The sequence below is a fragment of the Urocitellus parryii genome, chromosome 6 (genome assembly GCF_045843805.1).
Source record: "Urocitellus parryii isolate mUroPar1 chromosome 6, mUroPar1.hap1, whole genome shotgun sequence".
Classification (NCBI taxonomy): domain Eukaryota; kingdom Metazoa; phylum Chordata; class Mammalia; order Rodentia; family Sciuridae; genus Urocitellus; species Urocitellus parryii.
This window is the reverse complement of record NC_135536.1, coordinates 112,313,173-112,334,118: the sequence shown is the minus strand read 5'-3', so window position 1 is coordinate 112,334,118 and position 20,946 is coordinate 112,313,173. Positions and strand designations below refer to the sequence as shown.

General features: G+C 45.8%; 1 protein-coding gene across 1 annotated transcript in view; it reads left to right on the top strand.

The window, feature by feature from the left end:
• Itga11 (integrin subunit alpha 11) overlaps nt 1-20,946 on the top strand; it is a 114,231-nt gene that overhangs the window by 21,280 nt on the left and 72,005 nt on the right. Inside the window, exon 2 of the mRNA XM_077799944.1 lies at nt 4,424-4,535. Coding sequence (XP_077656070.1) covers nt 4,424-4,535 — 112 coding nt within the window. The remainder of the gene's footprint in view (nt 1-4,423; nt 4,536-20,946) is intronic.

The following is a 20,946-nucleotide window of genomic DNA, read 5'->3' as shown; positions in this document are numbered from 1 at the left end:
GCATGTCTGAGGACAAGTACAGCAGAGCCAGGGGACAGCGGGCAGGGTGGCCTGGTGACGGATAGGCTGGCACGGAAACAGAGACCCTAATAACTGGATGGAGGGCGTGTGGTTCATGGGAGGAAGAGTGTTGCAGACAGGGGAACAGAACAAAGGCTGGACAGAGAATGGGTGACACAGTAAAGGGACAGCAAGAGCGGCTGTGTGGCTGGAGCTGAGGGATAGAGGGGACAGGGTAGGTAAAGGGCGGGAGGGGGAGTGAGGAGGGCCTTGAGAAAGAAGTTTGGCTTTAGCTGTGAGGGGGTGGGATATGGATGGATGAAGGGGGTGGAGCTGGGGAGTGACAGTTTCTGACAGATCGTGGAAGGGTCCCTCTGGCCTTGGTTGCACAAGAAGCACTAATAGAGGACACAGGATGGAGAAGTCCCCAAAGATGCAATGCATGACTTCACCTTCACCGGCCCCCACTCTGCAGTCCTAAAGGGACGGGTGGTCTGGCTTTCCTGATGGCCACATCTGCCTCCCTCTTTTTCTGCTCCACCTCTGCCTCCTGGGCTCAGAAGCAGGAAGGGAAAGGCCTGGTCTCCAGGGGGCTCCAGAGAGCCAGATGAAGTGTTGCCCCACAACCAGGCCTGTGTCCATGTGGGCATGGGTTGTGTGTGTGTGTGTGTGTGTGTGTGTGTGTGTGTGTGTGTGTGTGTGTTTGGTGTCATGCGTGTGTGTATCTGTTCATCCCTGGAACGAAATTTGAGAGAGGGTGAGTTTCTCTCTGGAACTTCAACTCAACTTCTTTGACCCCTACATGCCCACCAGTCTCCCGGGTCAGCATAGGTGACCCTGGTGTCTCTCTCCTCTGTGCCATGCTCTCACAGGTCAGAGACCTGTGCTCCTTCACCTCTGACCCTACCCCCACTCCATGCTCACCTGCCCCCAGTCCCCTTTCCCAAGACTGCCTCCTGCTGGCCAGACCAAGAAGTCCATGCATGGCACGGGTTTCATAAAGAAGGCACCAATGGACCAGAATAGTCCTCTTCCCTCCCACTTTGAGGTGAGGATCCTCTCCCACTCCAGGACCATAACACTAAATCCATGCGTTGTGTCAGATTAGGAATCATGAAGTTAAGGTTGACAGATACATGATGGCACTGTCATCTCCCGTTTCCGCAGCAGGTACTACCTATGAATCACACCACTCTTGCTCCTGAGCCTGGAATTAACCTTGGAATCTTTCCTTTTTTTTATGTTTTTATTGGTGCACTACAGTTGTGCATAGCAGTAGGATTCATTCACTTACGCACCTGATACAACAGTATAATTTGGTCAATTTCATTCCCTAATATTTCCCTTTACCCTCCACTGCTCCCTTCCCCTGGTCTCTTTCCTCTACTCTACTGATGTCCCTTCAATTCTCATGAGAGCCCCACCTAACTTTTTTCCTTTTTCCTCTCTAAAGAAAACATATGACCCTTAACTTTCTGAGTCTGGCTTATTTTGCTTAACATAGCAATCTCAAGTGCCATCCATTTTCCTCCAAATGACAAAATTTCTTTCTTCTTTATGTCTGAATAAAACTCCAGTGTGTAGGTACACCACATTTTCTTTATCTGCTCATCCACTGATAGAAACCTGGGCTGGTTCCATAGTTTGGCTATTGTGAATTGTACTGCTCCAAACATGGGTGTGCAGATATGGCTAGAGTATGCTGACTTGAATTCTTTAGAATGGTCATATGGTAGTTCAGTGCCTAGGCTTTTGAGGAAACTCCATAGTGATTGTACTAATTTACAATCACACCAACACTGTAAAAGTGCTCCTATTCCCAAGCCCTCCTCTCCCTCATCGATTATTACTTGTACTCTTGATGTTTGCCATTCTAATTGGAGATGAAATCTCAGTATAGTTTTGACTTGCATTTTTCTAATTGCTAAATATGTTGAACATTTTTTCACCTATTGGTTGGCCATCTGTATTTCTTCTGGAAAGTGTCTGTTTAGTTCATTTGCCCATTTATTAATTGGGTTACTTGTTTTCTGGTGCTAAGCTTTTTGAATTCTGTATATATTATGGATATTAATCCTCTGACAGAGAATAGCTAGCAAAGATTTTCTCCCCTTCTGTAGGCTCATCTCTTCAAGTTCTTAGTTGTTTCCTTGGCTGAGTGGAAGCTTTGTGATTGGATGCCATTCCATTTATTAATTCTTGGTATTATTTCCTCAGCTTTAGGAGTCCTAATGAAGAAGTCGCCTGTGTCTATATCCTGGGGTGCCGACCCCATGTTTTCTTCAGCAGTTGTGTAGTTTCTGGTCTAATTCCTAGATCTTTGATCCATTAGGAGTTGACGTTTTGCAGGGTGAGAGATAGGGATCTAGTCTCATTCTTCCTCATTCAGATAACAAAGTTTTCCCAGCACCGTTTGTTTAAGTCTGTCAAGGATCAGATGACTGCAGATGTGTGGGTTTTCTGGAATCTTTCTTAACTCCCTGCTCCCAACAGTACTAACGATGGGCCTGGGTAAGTAGGGATAACCAGTATCTGACATCCCTACTCCAAGGTCTTCCCATTTCCCCGCTGGGGGACTTTAATTCTATGACTTCAGTGATAGAACTTGGGGCACCTCTATCAGCTTGCCGGGAAGTAAAAGGAAGAGATGGGAGACACCACTTGTTTCCACAGAACAGGCCCTGTTCAAGTGGGCGTCCTAGGCCTTGACCCCCGAGCACCCAGACCAGGGGCCAGTGCCCAGGGAAGGATGCAGGGGGGTGCTCAGCAGGGATGAGCCTCAGCTTTAGAGTCTCCCTCCCCCGACCTGGTGGGCTGTGGGACCTAGGGAAGGTCAGTTAACCTCCCTCACCCTGGTCTTGCCCTGTGCCGCGCACCCCACTGGGAGATGAATGGGTAACACCTGTGAGTGTTCTTTGAGATTTATAGAGTGTTCTACGTGTGAAAGGGGTGGAAATGAGAAAAGTCTTATTCTCCAGATTCACTTCACTAATCTCAAAGTCTTGGCTGGTGGCAAGTTCCCACCCCCTAAGTCCCATGGATCCCCAGTTTGGTGATCCTGTGAATCCAGGCAGAGGTGTGGCCTGGATGAGTGGCAGGCCAGCCACATCCTGAAAATGCCTTGTTTAGAAAGGAGTTCCTGAGCAGGCATCCAAGGTCCTAGTTCTAATGTGTCCCCGGATCCACTGTGCCCCTGGACAAACCTCTCAGCCTCTCTGGTGCTGTGCCAAGTGCTTCTGCCTGGCTAGATCCTGCTCATTCTCCCAAGGTCCTATGAGGGTAAATGATGGCAGACAGGAGGACACTCAGAAAATCAAAGTGTCATCCTAGTTGGTTTTCAGTTTCAAATGACAAAGTACCTTAAACTAGGTGACTTATAAAGAAAAGAGGTTTATTAGCTCAGAGTTCTAGAGGTCTGAGAGCTTGGTGCCAACATCAGCTTGGCTTCTGCTTAGGGCTCAAGGTGGATGGCAACACAGGGGTCAACACAGGTGGAAGCTTTGCCAGCCTGGCCAGTGGGCATGTGCAGAAGAGGCAAAACATTAGGCGTAAAGTTGCTTCAGGATGACTTGCTCTCCAGACAACTGATCCAGTCCTGTGAGACCCAACTCAGTCTTGTGAGACCTATTCCAATGTCTCAAGAAAGACAGGAATCAATTCTGTCTTTGACGACCTAACTCTCTCCCGAAGGTCCCATCACCTCTCAACACTGTTGCATTGAGAATCCGTTTTCAGCTTGAGTTTGGTGCAGACAGACGACCTCCCAACCACAGCACAGTCATATTCAGGCTCCACACAGTCTTCCCCCAAGAAACAATCAATTAAGTCAGCATTGACTTAACCAATCAAGGAGGACCCTGGAGGCCAAGGCCAAAGGATTGTGGGACTTTCTGTCCACTTTCCCTCCGCTCCCCCAACCAGGCAGTGGCCCTGCTAAAGCCAGACAGAGCCTTGCACATGGATTCAGAAGGAGGTGGTCAGCCAGCAGAGCTGGACCCAGGCTGGAGCAGGTGGTGGGAAGTCCCTGACTCCTTAGCAGGCAGACATGAGAGAAAGGAGAAAGAGAGAGGAGGGAAAGTAGAAGGGGAAGAAGCAAATTTGGAGGGCGGAAGGGGTGACGGAGGAGGAAGGGAGCTATCCTTGCCCCCTTCGGTCTTTTTCCTCCCAGAGTAAGACTTAGGCCTCCTCTATCAGTGACAGGCTCCTCCAGTGCAGGTGCTGGGCCTCACCCATCAGATGGGGGGCTCCCTCAGGCGGGGACTTTGTCACTACCTCATACAAGGGCTCCTCAAAGACAGCGAGCCCACTGGCTTCACAGCCAAGACCCTCTCAAGTAGATGACTCACCGGTGGGTCTTGAAACACCCCCGGGGCCCTGTGTTCACCTGCCTGATGCCCCTCTTCTCTCCCCTTCCCCCACCCAGGGTTCACAGACACCTTCAACATGGACACCAGGAAGCCCCGGGTCATCGCTGGCTCCAGGAGTGCTTTCTTTGGCTACACGGTGCAGCAGCATGACATCAGTGGCAAGAAGTGGTGAGTGAGAGCTGCTGCCCGGGCCCAGCCCCGTACCATTCCCCGCCCAGCGCCCTCTATCCTACTCCGGACCTCAGCGGCTGCCCAGTCTGACCTCACTCTCTAGGGTCAATGACTTGACTTCTTGTCCCACCAGGTCAGGGGCTGATCAGCTCTGCCCTGACCGTGAGACCTGGAGCATTCAGTTTCTCAGGGCTCTGTCTTCTTGTCTACGAAATGCGAATGAACAGCTCCTCACATTCTAGGTCATGTGACAAACGGTGGCAGGCACCTGGGGACCAAGAACTTACCCCCTCGCATCCTGCCTCAGGGACTTACTCTCATCAGTGGAGGCAGCATCTCTGCTCCTGTCTCCTTGGAGAGCCGCTGGGGGTCTCTGGAGAGATCTCTGTGTGTTCACAACCCAAACAGGGCAACAGTGAGACAGAGAGAAGTAACATGAGACCAAGAGACGGCAGGACCAGAAAGATCCCAGGACCCCTCAAGTCAGGGGCAATCAGGGGGAGGGAAGGATCCACTTCCAAATTTCAGATCACTTTATTGCAGCATATTTTACCATATAATTCACTCATTTTGAGTCTGCAAGTCAACGATTTTTTTTTTTTTTAGTAAATTTACCAACTTGTACCATAATGACACAAATCAGAATATTTTCATGACCCTAAGAAGATCCTTCTTGCACACTTACTGTTAATTGCCCTTCTCCTCCCTGGTTGGTCTATAGTTGACAGAAGGCAAAGCTTTCCTTCCTTCCTGGGATGGAAAGGGCCAGGCCTTGGTGTTACCCTTTTCGAAGCCTATATTAGTCCATTTTCTGCTGCAATACTAAAGTGCCTGAGGTTGGGGACCTTGTAAAGAAAAGACGCTTGTTGAGCTCATGGTTTTGGAAGCTGAATCCAAGGTCAGGTTGGTCTCCTTGGTTCGGCCTCTGGTGAGGACCTCCTGACTGGTGGCGTCTCCGTGGTGGGAGGATTGCCGAAGGGATCACACAGCGTGACAGGAAGCCAGGCTCACTCTTATATTGAACACTCATTCTCTCCAGAACTCACTCACTCTGCAAAGCTAGTGTTAATCCCTTCCAAGGGGGATGTCCCAGTGACCTAATTACCTTGCACTAGGCTCCCTTCCTTGGAAGTTCCACGTTGCCTGCACTGCCACACTGGGACCAAGCTTCCAGTGGGGGTGAACCGCATCCAAACCATAGCAAAGCCCCTTCAGGGGGACCACCCAAACACTCATGATGAACGTTCTACATATGGAACATTTCCTGCACCCCACCCCTAGGCAGTGTCCCTCTGGGTAACCACTCTTCTGACTCCTGTCACCATAGATTTGTTTTGCTGTCTTGAACTTCACATAGATGATATCGTACCATAGATACCCGTTTATATTTGGCCTCTTTTACTCAATATTGCGTCTGTGAGGTTTAACGTGTTGCCGAATTTATGATATATACTTCACATTCTTCGTTCTTATGTATTCCATTGCTCTGTACCATAATTTATTTATTTACTCTGCTACTGATGGGTATTTGGGTTGTTTCCATTTGGGGTTATTTCTATTGGAGTTGCTAGAGCCTTCTCATTGGTGGACATGTGTCCTCATTTTTATTGGATATAGACCCAGGGTTGGATTTGCATAGATAAAGGGTAGGTATATGATCAACTTTAGGAGGCTATGCCAGGTACTTTTTTTTTTTTTCCCAAAGTAGCTTGCCAATTTAAACTCTATCTAGGAAAACAAGAGAGTTCTAGTTGTTCTGCAGCCTCACTAACCCATGGCATTGGCAGTCATTTTTATTTTAGCTAGGCCAGTGGTGTGAAATGGTATCTCACCTGGATTTTGTTTGCATTTCTGTATTTACTGATGTTGTTGAACAACTTCTTATAGATCTATTGGCCATTTTGATATTTGCTTTTGTGAAGTGTCTGATGAGGTGTTTTGATCCTCTTTAAAGTTGTGTTATATACCTTTTTCTTTTTGATTTATAGAAGTTTATATACTCTCTGTACAAATGCTTTGTCAGAGAGAAGCACTGAAAATATCTCTTCCGCTATGGAGCTTGCTTTTCATTTTCTTAATGGTATCTTCAGATGAACAGAAGTTCTTAACTTCACTAAAGTTAAGCCTATCAATCTTTTTATGCTTAGTGTTTTTCATAGGTCCCATTTAAAAAAAAATTTTTTTTTTGCCTCTTCCCAAATCATAGATATACTGCTCTGTTTTCTTCTAGAAGTTTGATGTGTTTACTTTCACACTTAGGTCAATGATTCATCTCAAATGAATTTTTTGTGGAAGGTGCAAGATAATTTAAGTCAATTGTTTTTGTTCTCCCCATATTGATGTCCAATAGGTCTGGCACCATTTGCTAAAAGATCATTTTCCCCCCTGGATTCTAGTGTTGTGTTTGTTTAAAATGGATGACCATGTATATGTGGGTCTATTTTTTTTATTCCCCTCCATTCTATTTGTCTATTTATCTAAACTTGCATCAGTGAAAGACTGCCTTGTTACTGTAGCTTTAAAATAAGTCTTAAAGCCAGGAATTATGAATTCTCTGCACTTGTTTTTCTTTGATAAGATTATTTTATCCATGCCAGGTCCAGTATACTCCATAGAATTTTAGAATCAGCATGTCATTTTTTCCCAATAAAATTTGCTAAGATTTTTATTAGAGTTGCACTGAATTTATAGATAAATAAAATCTTCACAGAACTGAATCTTCTGATCCACAAAACTATATCCCTTCATGTATTCATTTTTTAGAAATTTCTCTCAATAGTGCTTTGAAATTTTCAGCGTGAAAGTCTTGAATATCTTTTGCAACATTAATTCCTGCACATTTTATGCTACTAAAAATGAAACATTCTTATTTTCTAGTACATAAAAATAAAACCACATTTTTATATAATGACATTTTAGCTTACGACTTTACCAAGCCATCTATTATTTCTGTTAGCTTGCTTGTAGGTTTTTTGGATTCTCTGTGTACACAATCATATCCTATGAAATAATTACAGTTTCATTTTTTCTTTTCTATATACCTTCACTTCCTGCCTAATTGCAATGTCCAGAACCTTCAGAGCAAGGTTGAATAGAAGTGGTGATACTGAACGTTCTTCTCCAGTATTTCATGATTAAATGAAATCTGAACTACAAAGTAGTCACTTATTTATTGTAGAAACCTTCAGATTGAAGATGTTTTCTTCTATTCCTGGTTTTCTGAGGTTGGATTTTCAAAAATTGTGAACAGTGTTGACGTGTATCAGATGCTTTTTCTATAACAATTGATATCATCTGGTTCTTTATTCTGTTAATATGGTTCATCACATTGGTTGGTTGAGTGGGGGATTTTTTGGTTTGGGGGTAAATGTGTGCACGTGTGTGTTTTGCTTTGTTTTCGGTGTTAAATCGAATTTGCATTCCTGGGGTAAACTTTGCTTGTTCACCAAGTATTTTTCTTATTATTCTTGGGGATTTGTTTCTATGAGACATTTGTTTCTATTTTGTTTCATGAGGTATATTGGCCTGTAAATCTTCTTTTCTGTAATGTGTTTATCATGTTTTGGCATTGCAATTATTCAAACTTCATAAAATGTGTTGAAAAGTGTTCTCACTTTCACTATTCCCTGGTAGAACATAAGATTTGTATTATTGCTTCTTTAAAGATTTGGAAAAGTTCACCAGTACAGCATCTGGAGTTTTCTTTTGTGAGGAGATTCTTAATTACAAATTCAACTTCTTAAAGACAATGGACAACTTGGATTTCCTATTACGTCTTATGTTAATGTTGGTAGCTTGTATTTTTTGTATTTTTTTAATTTGTTCTTTTTAGGTATACATGGCAGTGAAGTGTATTTTGACATATTTACACAAACATGGAGTACTTCTTATTCTAATTAGGATCTCAGTCTCGTGGTTGTACATGATGTAGAGATTCAACTGTGGTGTATTTACATATGTACGTAGGAAAGTTATGTCAGAATCATCGCACTCTTTTTTATTCCTGGGTCCTCTCTCTTCCCTTCATTCTTTTTTAGATTTTTTTTAGATTCCCTTTGTCTAATCTACTGAACTTCTATTCTTCCCCGACCCGACCTAGTTGTGCGTTAGCATCCACATGTCAGAGAGAATGTTCAACCTTTGTCTTTTGGGGATTACCTTAGTTTTTTTAGCATAATAGTCTCCAGATCCATCCATCTACTGCCAAATATCATAAAGTCATTCTTCTTTATGGCTGAGGAGTATTCCATTGTGTTTATCTACCACATTTTCTTTATCCACTCATCTGTGGAAGGGCACCTAAGTTGCTTCCACAGCTTAGCTCCTGTGAATTGAGCTGCTGTGAACATTGATATAAACATTACTATAAACTACATTGGCTGTGTCATGGTAGTATGCTTTGGCTTTATACTGAGGAGTGGGATAACTGGGTCAAATGGTGGTTCCATTCCAAGTTTTTCAAGTAATTTGTCCATTTCACTCAAATTTTATTGTCAAAATATTATTCATGGGCTGGGGTTGTGGCTCAGTGGTAGAACGCTCGCCTAGCACATGAGAGGCCCTGGGTTAGATCCTCAGCACCACATAAAAATAAATAAATAAAATAAAGGTATTTTCCAACTACAACTTAAAAATAAATATTTTTTTAAAAATATATTATTCATGAACTCCTATTATCTTTCAATATCTAAGATCTATAGCAACATCTACTCTACCCACATAATTTATTCTCATTGGTAATTTGTGTTTCTCTCTCATTCTTGATCAGTCTTGCTATGGGTATATTAATTTTATTAAAGTTTTCTAAGGATCAGTTTGGGTTTTATTGATTTTTCTCTATTAGATCTTCATTGTCTCACTGGTTTTTACTCTTTTTAACATTATTTCTTTCCATTCTCTAAATTTGTTTTAATTTGACTTTTTCTTGCTTCTTATTCAAATCATTGATTTTTACAACCCTTTTTTTTAACATATGAATATAAGACTATAAATCTCCTCTAAACATTGCTTTAGTTGCATCCCATAAATTTTGATATTTTCACTATTATTCAGGTTAATATAATTTCTTATTTTCTTCTTTGACCCATGAGTTATTTCAAAATATGTAACATAATTTCCAAATATTTGGAGACCTAGGTATTTTACTATTAGAGTTCTAATTTAATTCCAAGTGGTCAGAGAGACACTAGATATTTTAAATCGTTTAATATTTGTTTTGTGACTAAAAAATGTCTATTTTAGTAAATTCTCAGTGCACCTGAAAAGACATCTATCCTTAGTTTCTTAAGCACATATCCATGTATGTCAGTTAAGTCAATATAGTTGGGTTTTGTTTTTTTGTTTGTTTGTTTTTGTTTTATTTTGTTTCAGTACTGGGGATTGAACTCAGGGGCATTTAACCACTGAGCCGCATCCCCAGCCCTTTTTTGTATTTTATTTAGAGACAGGGTCTCACTGAGTTGCCTAGGGCCTCGCTAAGTTGCTGAGGCTGCCTTTGAACTTGTGATCCTTCTGCCTCAGTCTCTCAGGTCACTGGGATTACAGGTATGTACCACCATGCCCGGCTCAATATGTCTTTTTTTATTCTCTTTTATTTATTTTTTTATTAGTTACACATGAGAGTACAATGATCTTGACAGTTCATACATTTGAATCAAATGGGGTATAATTTCTCATTTTTCTGATTGTACAGGTTGCAGAATCACATTGGTCATGCAGTCACCCATATGCCTAGCATGAGTGTGGTCCTGGGTTCAATCCCTAGCACCACACCAAGAAAAAAAAAATCAATATGGTTATTATTGTTCAAATCATCTGCATCCTTTCTGATTTTTTTGTATGCTTATTCTATCACTTTCTGATAGATTCATTAATATTCACATCTACTCTACCCACATAATTATCCTTTTTTGGTGCTCTTAATTTTTTTCATACACTTCTGTTCCCCTTTTTTGCTAAATTTTATTTAGCCAAAAAAAAAAATCCATTTAGTATTTCCTACTGTAGTGCATATCTGCTGAAAATGTTTCTTTCAACTTTGGAAGTTGGGCTTTTGTTTGCCTACCTTTATCTGCCTGCCTGAAAACATGTCTACCTCACTTTAACTTTCTTGCAGTACTGGGGATTGAACCCAGCCCCTCCCCACCCCCCACACACTAGGAAAGTGCTCTACCAGTGAGCCATATCTCCAGCCCTTTATAAGTTTTTGTTTAGAGACAGGGTCTCCCTAAGCTGCCAAGGCTGTCCTCCAACTTGCCATCCTCCTGCCTCAGCCTTCCAAGTAGCTGGGATTACAGGTCACCTCCACACCTAGCTTCTCTTTAATTTTTTAAGTGTCTCCTATCTAGTTATAGAATTCTAGGTTGGCAGATTTTCTTTTAACATTTAAAAATGTCATTTCATTGTCTTCTGACTTAATATATTTCTGTCAAGATGTCAACCTTCTGTTTTTGTCATTCTTCTTTTGAATGAGCATGTTATTTTCCTGTGGTTGCTTTTCTATTTGACTTAAGTTCAGCAGTGTGAATATGATAGATCCAAGTGTAGTTTTGTTCTGTTTTGAATTTGTCTGCTTAGTGTTTTCTTGAATCTGAGGTTGATACATTTCATCAGATTTGGAAAATTTTCTATCTTCATTTCAAATATAACCTCTTTTTTCTTCTTAGAGTCTAATTGCTGTCTGATAAGCCTTCCTCCCATGGCTCCCTTTCCTTCCAGTTTATTCCATTTCTCTCTTACTTTTTATTTATTTATTTTTTTGCCGCAACCCGGCTGAGCACAGAAACACAAGCCACTCAAGCAGGAAACAAAGCTTTATTTTTAAAAAGGCCGCCAGTCCCCGTATGCGCCCTGCTAACAAGCCGGTCGACACACGTGTGTCTCCACCGGAACCGAGGGCCCGGACCTCCCCCGGAAATTCCCTCGTACTATCCTTCCCCAACCAATGGGAACTCTCCCATTACATGAGTAACATGAGTCCCCGTAACAGGCTGAGGTGAACAGCAGGAGTCCAATTTCCATATGAATGTAAAGCTTAACATAATCATATCATCTCAATGGCTAGCTGTCTGTCACCTAAACCAAAGGTGCCATGTATCATAATACTTTTGCTGTGGCTCCTAGCATTTTTTATTTCAAGACAGCGTCTTGCTAAGTTCTTAGGACCTCACTAAGTTGCTGAGGCTGGCTTTGATCTTGCCATCCTCCTGCCTCAGCCTCCCAAGCCATTGGGATTGTAAGTGTATGCCACTGCACCCAGCCCATTTGATTATTTTTAATAGGTTCTTATTTTGTGAAAATGATCTCTCTTTATTCCATTTGTCCATTTCTTATTCTATTTGTTTTAACATATTAATCTTAACTATTTAAAAGTTCTTATTGATTAGAAATAATATCAGGTCTGCTTCCAGTGGCGATTTTATCTGATGACCATCAGTCACTTTTTTCTGATTCTACACTTACTTGGTCATTTTTTATCCTATGCTGAATATTGTGGATGACACATTATAGAGAATGTGGGTTCTGTTACCTCCCTTTAAGAATGCCATATTTTGTTCTGATAGGCAGTTAGATTACAGGTGAAGTCATAAGTCTTAGCATGGCACCGTTTGGCCCTCAGTTAGGGTGGGCATAGTCTGGCTTTGCCCTTACTCCTGGGATATGGTATTTACTCTTAAAGCATGAACATCCTGGGGTCTCGGATGAAAGCCCAGGGTGTTCACCAAGATCTTTTCCTCCTGGCTGGGCACAAACCCCAGCATCTCCCCAACACTTAGTAGGCAACCTCTAAATCTCTCTGTTTCTAAAATCCCTCCTCCTCCTGGCTGCTTTCTGGTTGACTTTCCACTCTCACACCCTGCAGACCCTGCTTGGGATGCACCCCAGGCTCTGAGGGAGACTTTTAACTGTTTGGGGGCTGTGGCTCTCTCTTTTCGGGGACCTGCCCCTCCCAGATTCTAGTTGCCTTTGCAGCCCCAACTTCAGTGGGTTTCCTTTGTCCAGCAAGATGGCTGCTCTCTGTACTCTGTTTTTCTGGAATCAATAAGGAATTTGCCCTTGGAGAGAGAACTGGGGCAAATGTGGGCTCAGGCCCTGTTCCTTCCTTCTTTCACATATCAAGCCCTGCTCTTTTTTTGATGATTCTTTGTTTTTGTTGTTGTTGTTGTTGTAATTAGTTATACATGGCAGCAGAATAGGCTTTGAGACACACACATCAATAGAGTATAATTTCTTATTCTTCTGGTTGTACATGATATAGAATCACACGGTCATGAGGTCATCTCTGTACATAGGATAATAAATGTCAGATTCATTCTACTTTCCTTCCTATCCCCATACCCTTCTCCTCCCTTCACTCCCCTCTGCCTAATCCAAAGTAACTCTATTCTTCCGAAACCCCCCACCATTACTTGTTGTGAATTAGCATCCACGTATCAGAGAAAACATTGGGTCTTTGATTTTAGGAGATTGGCGTATTTCACTTAGTGTAATATTCTCCAGCTCCATCCATTTACAAGTAAATGCCATAATTTCATTCTTCTTTAAGGCTGAGTAATATTCCGTTTTACATATATATATCACATTTTCTTTATTCATTCATTTGTTGAATAACACCTAGGTTGGTTCCATAGTTAGTCTAATTATTGTTAATTGAGCTGCTATAAACATTGATGTGGCTACATCACTATAGTATGCTGATTTTAAGTCCTCTGGGTATAAACCAAGAAGTGGAATAACTGAGTAATTGGTGGTTCCATTCCAGGTTTTCTGAGGAACCTCCATACAGCTTTCCATAGTGGTTGCATCAATTTGCAGTCCCACCAGCAGTGTATGAGTGTGCCTTTTTCCCCACATCCTTGCCAACATCTATTGGTGCTTGTATTTCTGATGATTGCCCTTCTGGCTGGAGTGAGATGGAATCTTAGAGCTCTGCTTTGTTTCCTATCCAGTGCCTGAAAATACCTGCTCAATGTTTGGTCCAGATTTTGTCACTATTTATGGCTGGAACTGAAAATCCTTCTTCATATTCTTTTATAAATTTAACTAGTACTTTTCTGAGAAACCTTCACGGCCCCTCCTTTCTCATGGCTAGATTAGCTGCCCCTGCAGAATTCCATATTTCCCTTTTCATAGCGTTTTTCAAACAAACAGGATAACAATTGTATCCAATTGTCTTTCTTCCTGAAGTCGGGGCATAATCCCTGGCCTTTCGTAGGTGCTCAGAAACATACCTGAAAAGGCTGAATTCATGGCATAATCCTCCTCATCTAACCCAAACATAAATACCACCAATATTTTTATGTGGTTTGATGGTTTGAACAGTAAGTTGAACTACCTTTTCTAAGATCAAATTTATTTTGATCAATATTTGTTTATTAAACATCTACTCATAAATTTCACTAGAATCTGCAAAATATTGGTATGAGCAAGGCATGGTTTCACTCTCAACCAAGGGCCAGACCAGTTGAGCAGGCAATGCTAGTATCCTTGAAATAATTTAAAAGCAATACGAGACAAAAATATGACCTGGTATTAATTATATTCATCTTTGTGAGGTCACTTTCTCCATGAAGGCTTTCTGGGTCCTTCTCCTAGCCGAAAATGACCTTTCCCTCCCTAGCCTTCTCTCTAATAGCACATATCATTTTCAGTGCTGAATTGGCGTCACTTAGGCTCACAGCTAAGTCCCTTATTAGCCCCCAGCTTCATTTCTCTGCAGCCTGAGAGCCTCCAGCCAAACTCTAGCCAGAGTTGGACAAGAGAAATTCTTGGCCTGAGTTTCTGGGAGAGCCTCATAGAAGAGGGGCATTTGAACAGGGTCCTTGAGGTTGGGCTTAAATGAGCAGGAAAAAATATGATAGAATCCACTCCTGGTTGCTTTCGTTGATCTACATGCAACCAAGAGCACTGTGGGGAAGATACAGGGCCACACCCATCACAGAGAGTGACCTGAGCATGTGTCCTGCCACAAGTGACTGAGAGACACGGAAAGCAGCCGTGGTGCAGAACGGACAGGAGCACCCCAGGCCTTTCAGGAATCCCTGTTGCACGGACCTCTTGCACGTCCAGCCTGACTGCTCCCCTCCCTGCTCCCTCTATGGCCCCCACTCTCCCTGGTCTGCCGGCAGACTTCTGAAAGTTGTATCAGACAGAGGACCCGGCGCGTGTTGATCATTAGGAAGAGAGGTCGATGGCAGTGTCGTTCGGGGGATAGTGGCTGACCATTATGCATGGCTCCTGCAGGGATGTGGGCTCAGCTCCTTGCTGGGGTGCCTCAAAAGATGGACAAGAGCAAGGGCTTGCAGCACGTGGCTCAGCAAAGGCCTCAGGGCAAGCTCTTGACCCTCCTGAACCTCAAGTATCAAGTGGGACTGGACCCCTCTGTCTCAGGGAATGGAACAAGGTCAAAAATCCCAAAGTGTCATCAGCAAAGCAGGGAATGAGGCCGAGCTGCCTGCAGCTGGAAGCAGCGGAACCCGAGAAGCCAGCCGCTAAGAAGCCAGCCGCTGGCCATGGTTGAGGGCTCCCCAACCCCAGCTCTCCCTGCTCCTGGTGCAGACCCGGCTGCCAGCCCCAGGGCAGAGCCTTGCTCACACCTGGGCCGCATACCTGGAGGCTAACGGATCCCCTGGCAGGCTCCAGCAGGGAGATGGCACCTCTGAAGGCCCACCACCTCCTCCAAGGGGTCAGACAGGGACTTGCCGGTGGGGAAGAACCTAACTCCCCAGCTCCTGCCCCCACATCCAGGCTCCAGCATTGCCCAGAGAGGAGCCCACCACCTGTCACCCACCGCAGGAAATGGGCCCCGTTTTCCAGGTGTGAGCCTCATTTTGTGTCAAGAGCACAGGACTGTGAGCAAGAAGCTGGAGGATGAGGGGATGGGCCTGGGGAGGCGGCCACGTTCTGTTCTCACCCCTTCCCCTCCTACCCACGACACCCCCAACTCACAGCTCACACTAGGCAAAGCGGGCTGGGCCCTAGGGCTCCCGACATCTTGAACAGCTTCCCACACGCTTTGGTTTTAGCAACAATAACAACGCTCACAGACATACCAAAAGGAAAGAGCAAACAAATTCCTCAGGGGCTGAGTGTTCCCTGCCCCTTTCTAAACCCTTGTGTATGTTCAGAGAAATTTGATCCACATGACTCTACTGCATTTACACTGGAGTTATTAAGTCAGCGCCTTTTAAGACCATTTGAAGTCCCAGAAGCTCCGGTGCCGGGTTGGCAGAGGCTTCTCTGAGCCTTTGGCCCTCAGGAGCAGGAAGCTTCCTGGTGCTGAGAAGAAACAGAGTTGGGTCCCCAAGTCCTCAGTTTGTCCTTGAAGCTTTCACCCCCGGAAGCAGATGAAACCTCAGCTCTCTGAAAGGCAGATCATTCTGACTCCTTCCCTCTGGGGTGTTGGGGACAGGGACCTGAAGGTCCAGTGACATCCCAGGGAGACACCATTAGTACTTGATGGGCTTTAAAAACAAGAATCCACAGCAAACTCCCTGAGTAGAGATTCAGAGACTCGGCAACTCCTAAGGAAAGTGGGTGTGTTCCCATTTTACAGATGAGGCAACTGAGATACCAAAGGAGGACACAGTGAGTGTCAGAGCCAAGTCTGAAGTCCAGCTCTTCTGAGCACAGGGACCTGGTTAGGCCCCAGGAGCACAGAGCAGAAGCAGTCCCCACCCAGGATGGTGTCCCCAGGGCCCAGAGCTAAGCAGTGTGTGGGAAGGACAGGCGCTGAGCCCGCCCAGGAAGAGAAGCGTGTGTTCAAAGAACCCTAACCCCAGCTGACAGACACCCAGGGAGGGATACACAAAAGGATCTCGGGTTCACTGAGGAGGAGGCCATTTTCAACATGGCAGGAGAGAGTGGCAGAGGGAGTCGAGAGAGGATTGAGAGGGTGGGCTTCCTCCTGTGCAGAGCAGAAAGGAGTGGAGCAGCGTGGGCAGGGTGTGGGTAGGGGGTGAAGAGGAAGGAACCACCTTTAGAGAAAGAACCCCTTCCTTTGAGGGTGGAGGAGAAGGTGCAGAGCACAGACCCGAGGACCAGAGCTGGGCTGCGTGGGCAGGTGCTGGAGGGGCTGAGGGGTGGATGTACCGTGAGGCAGAGGAGAGGGAGACTCAGAAACCCGAGAGACTCAGAGCAAGTCATCCACCAAGGCCAAGCGCAGGCGCCGCCACCACCTCTTCCAAAGGCCTCTGAACCCTGGTCCACCTACCCTCCTGCGTCCTTGGTCTCAAAATTCACTAGCTGGTGTCCTCCTAGACCAGACTCTAATCTGGCTAACGCGTTGACCTTTTATAATGGCTTTATGCACTGGCCTTCCTAGAAAGCAGGTTGACATTTCGCTAAGGTCTTCCAGAGGGCCACCAAGAGTGGACTTTCAGGTTCATCATAAAGAGAACCCGTGAGGAATCAACCCACAAAATCTACTGTCAAGCCTAGGCCCAGGGGGGATGCCCCATCCTCCACTCCCAGCCCCCAGGCAGGCCGACTCTCCTCTGTGGCTCTTATCCATGGGCCGAGAGTGGGGTCTGAGGGTGAGCACCGGCCTTCCACCTCAGCAGACAAACCAAAGCACATCTGAGAGGCTCCTCACTCCAGGAAATGTCTAGATTTAAAAATCACACAAATTGGGTTTCCTTCCCACTCAGCCACTTTCCAAACCACGGGAGCTTGAGCCCATCACCTCCAGGTCCTGGATGAGGGTTTCCTCATGGGTAAAATGGGCATGGTGATGCAAACCCCAAAGGGCTCTCACAAGGAGAAACAGGAGATGATGTGCAGAGTGTATTCTGGGAGGAAGCCGCAAGAGCTGTGTCCCTCCCTCCCTCCAGAAGGGAGGAGGTGTCCAGAGAGACGGTTCAAGGAAAGAGCCCCAGTTTCTGTTGTTAGAGTAGAAAGCTCCATCATGTCCAAGCCTGTCCCCTCTCCACAGTGACGGTCAGGCCTGGGGCAGCCTCAGCCTTGACTGCTGCAGAAATCTCACCGAGATCTCCTGACTCTGGCCCCAGAGCAGGCTCCCGACACCACAGCACATAAATGTCCTCCGCTATTTTCCTTTGGAACAGATAAAATGCACACCATGACTCACTCTGGTTAAAGTCTAAATCACTACAGAAGCAAAGCCCAGGATAGGATGTCACCACCCCCCACGAAAGCCAGAGAGAGAAGGCTACCTCCTGGGGAATGCTGGCCCAGGGCCCCGGCCGCACCACCCAGCAGACCTGGCAGGCACACAGGAGGCAAGAGGGAGAGCTCAGAGGGCTGTGTTGTCCTCACTGGGACCTCCAGGCCCTTAGAAGCACCAAGAAGCACAGAGAGGAGCCGGGGAGGGCCCTGGGTCCCAGAAGCCAGCACCAACTCTAGGGTCTGTGGTCCATTCCAGATGCAGCCTGCAGATGGTGTCCAGGGCTCCTTGCATCTCTGGATTTCTTTGTTCTCCTTTTTCTTTTCATTTCTTCACTCTTTTCTTTTTCTTCCTTTCTTTTCTTTCATGCCAAACCAACACCGGCAGTCCCAGGACTTGAGGCATGTGGGTGAAGCCCAGGTGACTTCTGGCACCCACCCACTGCACGAGCAGAGGAGGGGACAAGGCCAGTCCTTGTGGCCGCCCGCCCTCCTTGGAGATCAACTTCAAAGGCAGGAGCCAACCGCTGGGTGCTTTATGGGTAGGAAGATACACAATCTCAGGAGTGGAAACATTGAAAAGAAAATCTCCTGGTTACTAACCTCCGAGAAAGAAAATAAATTTAATGTGGGCAGTTCAGGGGAGCCAGAAAGACCTGCCAACTCAGCATCTTCTCCACCCGCCTCTTCCCACCCCCACCCGCAGCCTGCGGGCCCTCAGGCTCCCGTCCTTTTCTGAAAGCCATCCTTCATTCTGTGACCCCAACATCCTTCCTAAGTCCAGTACAGGAGAGAGAAGAGGAGCCCCTCACATGAGGGGGAGAGTAAGCTAATGCTGAAATGCACTTCGTCTTGAGAGTGGAGGTACCTCATTTCCCAGATTTGCCTTTGGAAGCCTGACATATCCGGCCCTCCTTGTCCTGTGAGTTCTGCACCCACGGATTCTACCAACTGCAGATTTTTTAAATTCTGGGGAAAAAAAATGTGTGTACTGAACATGCACAGACCCTCCCTTGTCATTATTCTCTAAGCAAGACATTATATCACCCATTTACCTAGAGTTTACATTCTATTAGAAATTATAAGTAATATAAAAATGGTTTAAAGCATATGGAATGATGTTTGTAAGTGATGTGCAAACATCGTGCCATTTTACACAGGGACTTGAGCATCTGTGGCTGTTAGTCCCTGCGGGGGTCTTGGAACCCATGCCCTGCAGGTACCCATGGATGACTTCACTCATGGCTCCTTAGCCATTAGTGTGCCATTATCTGCAATTATCTTAAGTGTCACTAGAGGGCACAAGAGGGCCCAGGAATGAGCACTAATCATGTAGGCTTCCCACAGCTGTCACCCACAGGGCGGCCTGCACCTCCACCCAGTTAGGCCATACAACGAAAAGCCACACAGGGCAATATGTGTGTTTAAGGTTACGCACCATTAAGAAACAAATCTTTGGGCTATAAAGGCCTTTCTCACTACTCTTAACTGTACTCAATCCCAGTTAACCTAGCCCTGGTTTTCCCCAGGCTTGGATAGAATGCCTCCCTCTCACTTTCCCGACTCCTTCTGAAGAATTGTGGGCTGTTTGGGATCTCGAATTCTTTCAGGGAGCCTTCCTCCCCTGTCTGAGCTCTCTCTTCCTGGGACACTCAGAGCCAACGGCAAGATGATTATCACTAACTTGAGACCGTCTGGACACGGTCTCTGTGGTTTTCTGTTGAATTCCCCAACCCTCCCCACTTTCCTTCTTGGTCATTTTCTTCCTGTTTTAGCTGTGATGAGTCACCCTGAGCCAGAGAGGCAGAGACACATGAAGGGGGATGTGAGAAAAGCCAACCGGGAGAAATGGAAAACGAGATGGGGAAAGGAAAGACAGAAAGAGAAGACAAGGCGGAAAATAGGGAGCTACGAGGAGAGTACAGAGAAGGAAGGCCGCGAGCCCCTCAAGGTGGTCTTGGCCTCTACTCAGCTTTGCATCTTTGGTGTGTGTCAGGCCCACGGGAGAAGAGGAAGAAAGGAAGAGGATGATTCTAGAAGTCTAGATGGGACTGACGCTGGTCTCAGGGAAGCCCAAATCTGGACACCCTTACACAGGGTCTGGGGTCCATGGAGAGGCTGGGCCAAGATGAGGCCAGACAGGCAGGGAGGGAGGTGGCGGGTGGTGGCCTGTCCCCAGACAGCTGGCTCTGTGTCCACTGCACCTCCCCACTGCTGAGCCAACAAACGGCTCTAACCCAGGAGAAGGACATTTCCCAAAATGTCGTGACAGACCGCACTCTCCAGTGGCTGAAGCCCTTCTGTTTCCATATGGCTTCTCAGAATAAGAGCAATCCTGGGAGAATAACCATGGTCATCATCCAGGGGGAGAGGGAGAAAGGAAATCTGAGCTTTGAACCAGATGGAGAGGGCTTTGGAGGTGTCTGCAGGACCGGGATTCCCTGGTGCAGCACGGAGCTGGCTTCCGTGTTCTCTGCCCTCCTGCAGCCCGGCTGTCCCCCGGGGCTAGGAGCAGGGAGGAAGGGAAGGCCCAGAAGCTGCCCCTCGGCCAGCCAGGGAGTTAGCCTTGAAATGGGAATGCCATCTCCCTGTGGTGGGGCACTTTGAGGAGTAAGTACTTTAACATCAGGGGAAGCCCCTAACACCTGGATGAAATCAACTTCCTCTAAATATTCATTTATGCATCTGTTTATTTGCTTACTCCTATAAAGTGTTTTGAAAATATGAATGTATGTCCCAGTGATCATTAGCTTTTCTCTTTTTGGGTGCTAGGGATCAAACCCAGGGCCTCACACATGTTAGGCTCTACCCCTGAGCTAACCCATCCCTATTTCTCGATGGAGCATCCTGTCCCCATCCCCAGACAGCCAGCTTCTCCATTATTCCAAAGTCTAGTCATCACCTAACACAATCCAGGGGCTCCCAAAGCTGGCTGCCGGACAGAATGACCTGTGAAAACTGGTACAGAAGAAAGGTATCTCCGTCCAGCTGAAGAGTCACCACAGCAGCGAGGTGACTTGGGAGGCTGAGGCAGGAAGATCAAGTTCAAGGCCAGCCTCAGCGACTGCGTGGGATCTTGTCTCAAAATAAAAAATAAAGCAGGTTGGGGATGTGGCTGCACGGTAAAGTGCCCCGGGTTCAGTCCCCAGTGCTGAAGAAAAGAAAAGGAACCAAAGCAGAATATCCAGAGGTGTCCCCGGATCTGTTTTCAAACATCCCCAGTGAAGTCAAACGCCCAGCCCGGGCTGGAACCACTGGCTGCATCCTTTGTGAGAGGTCTCTGAGC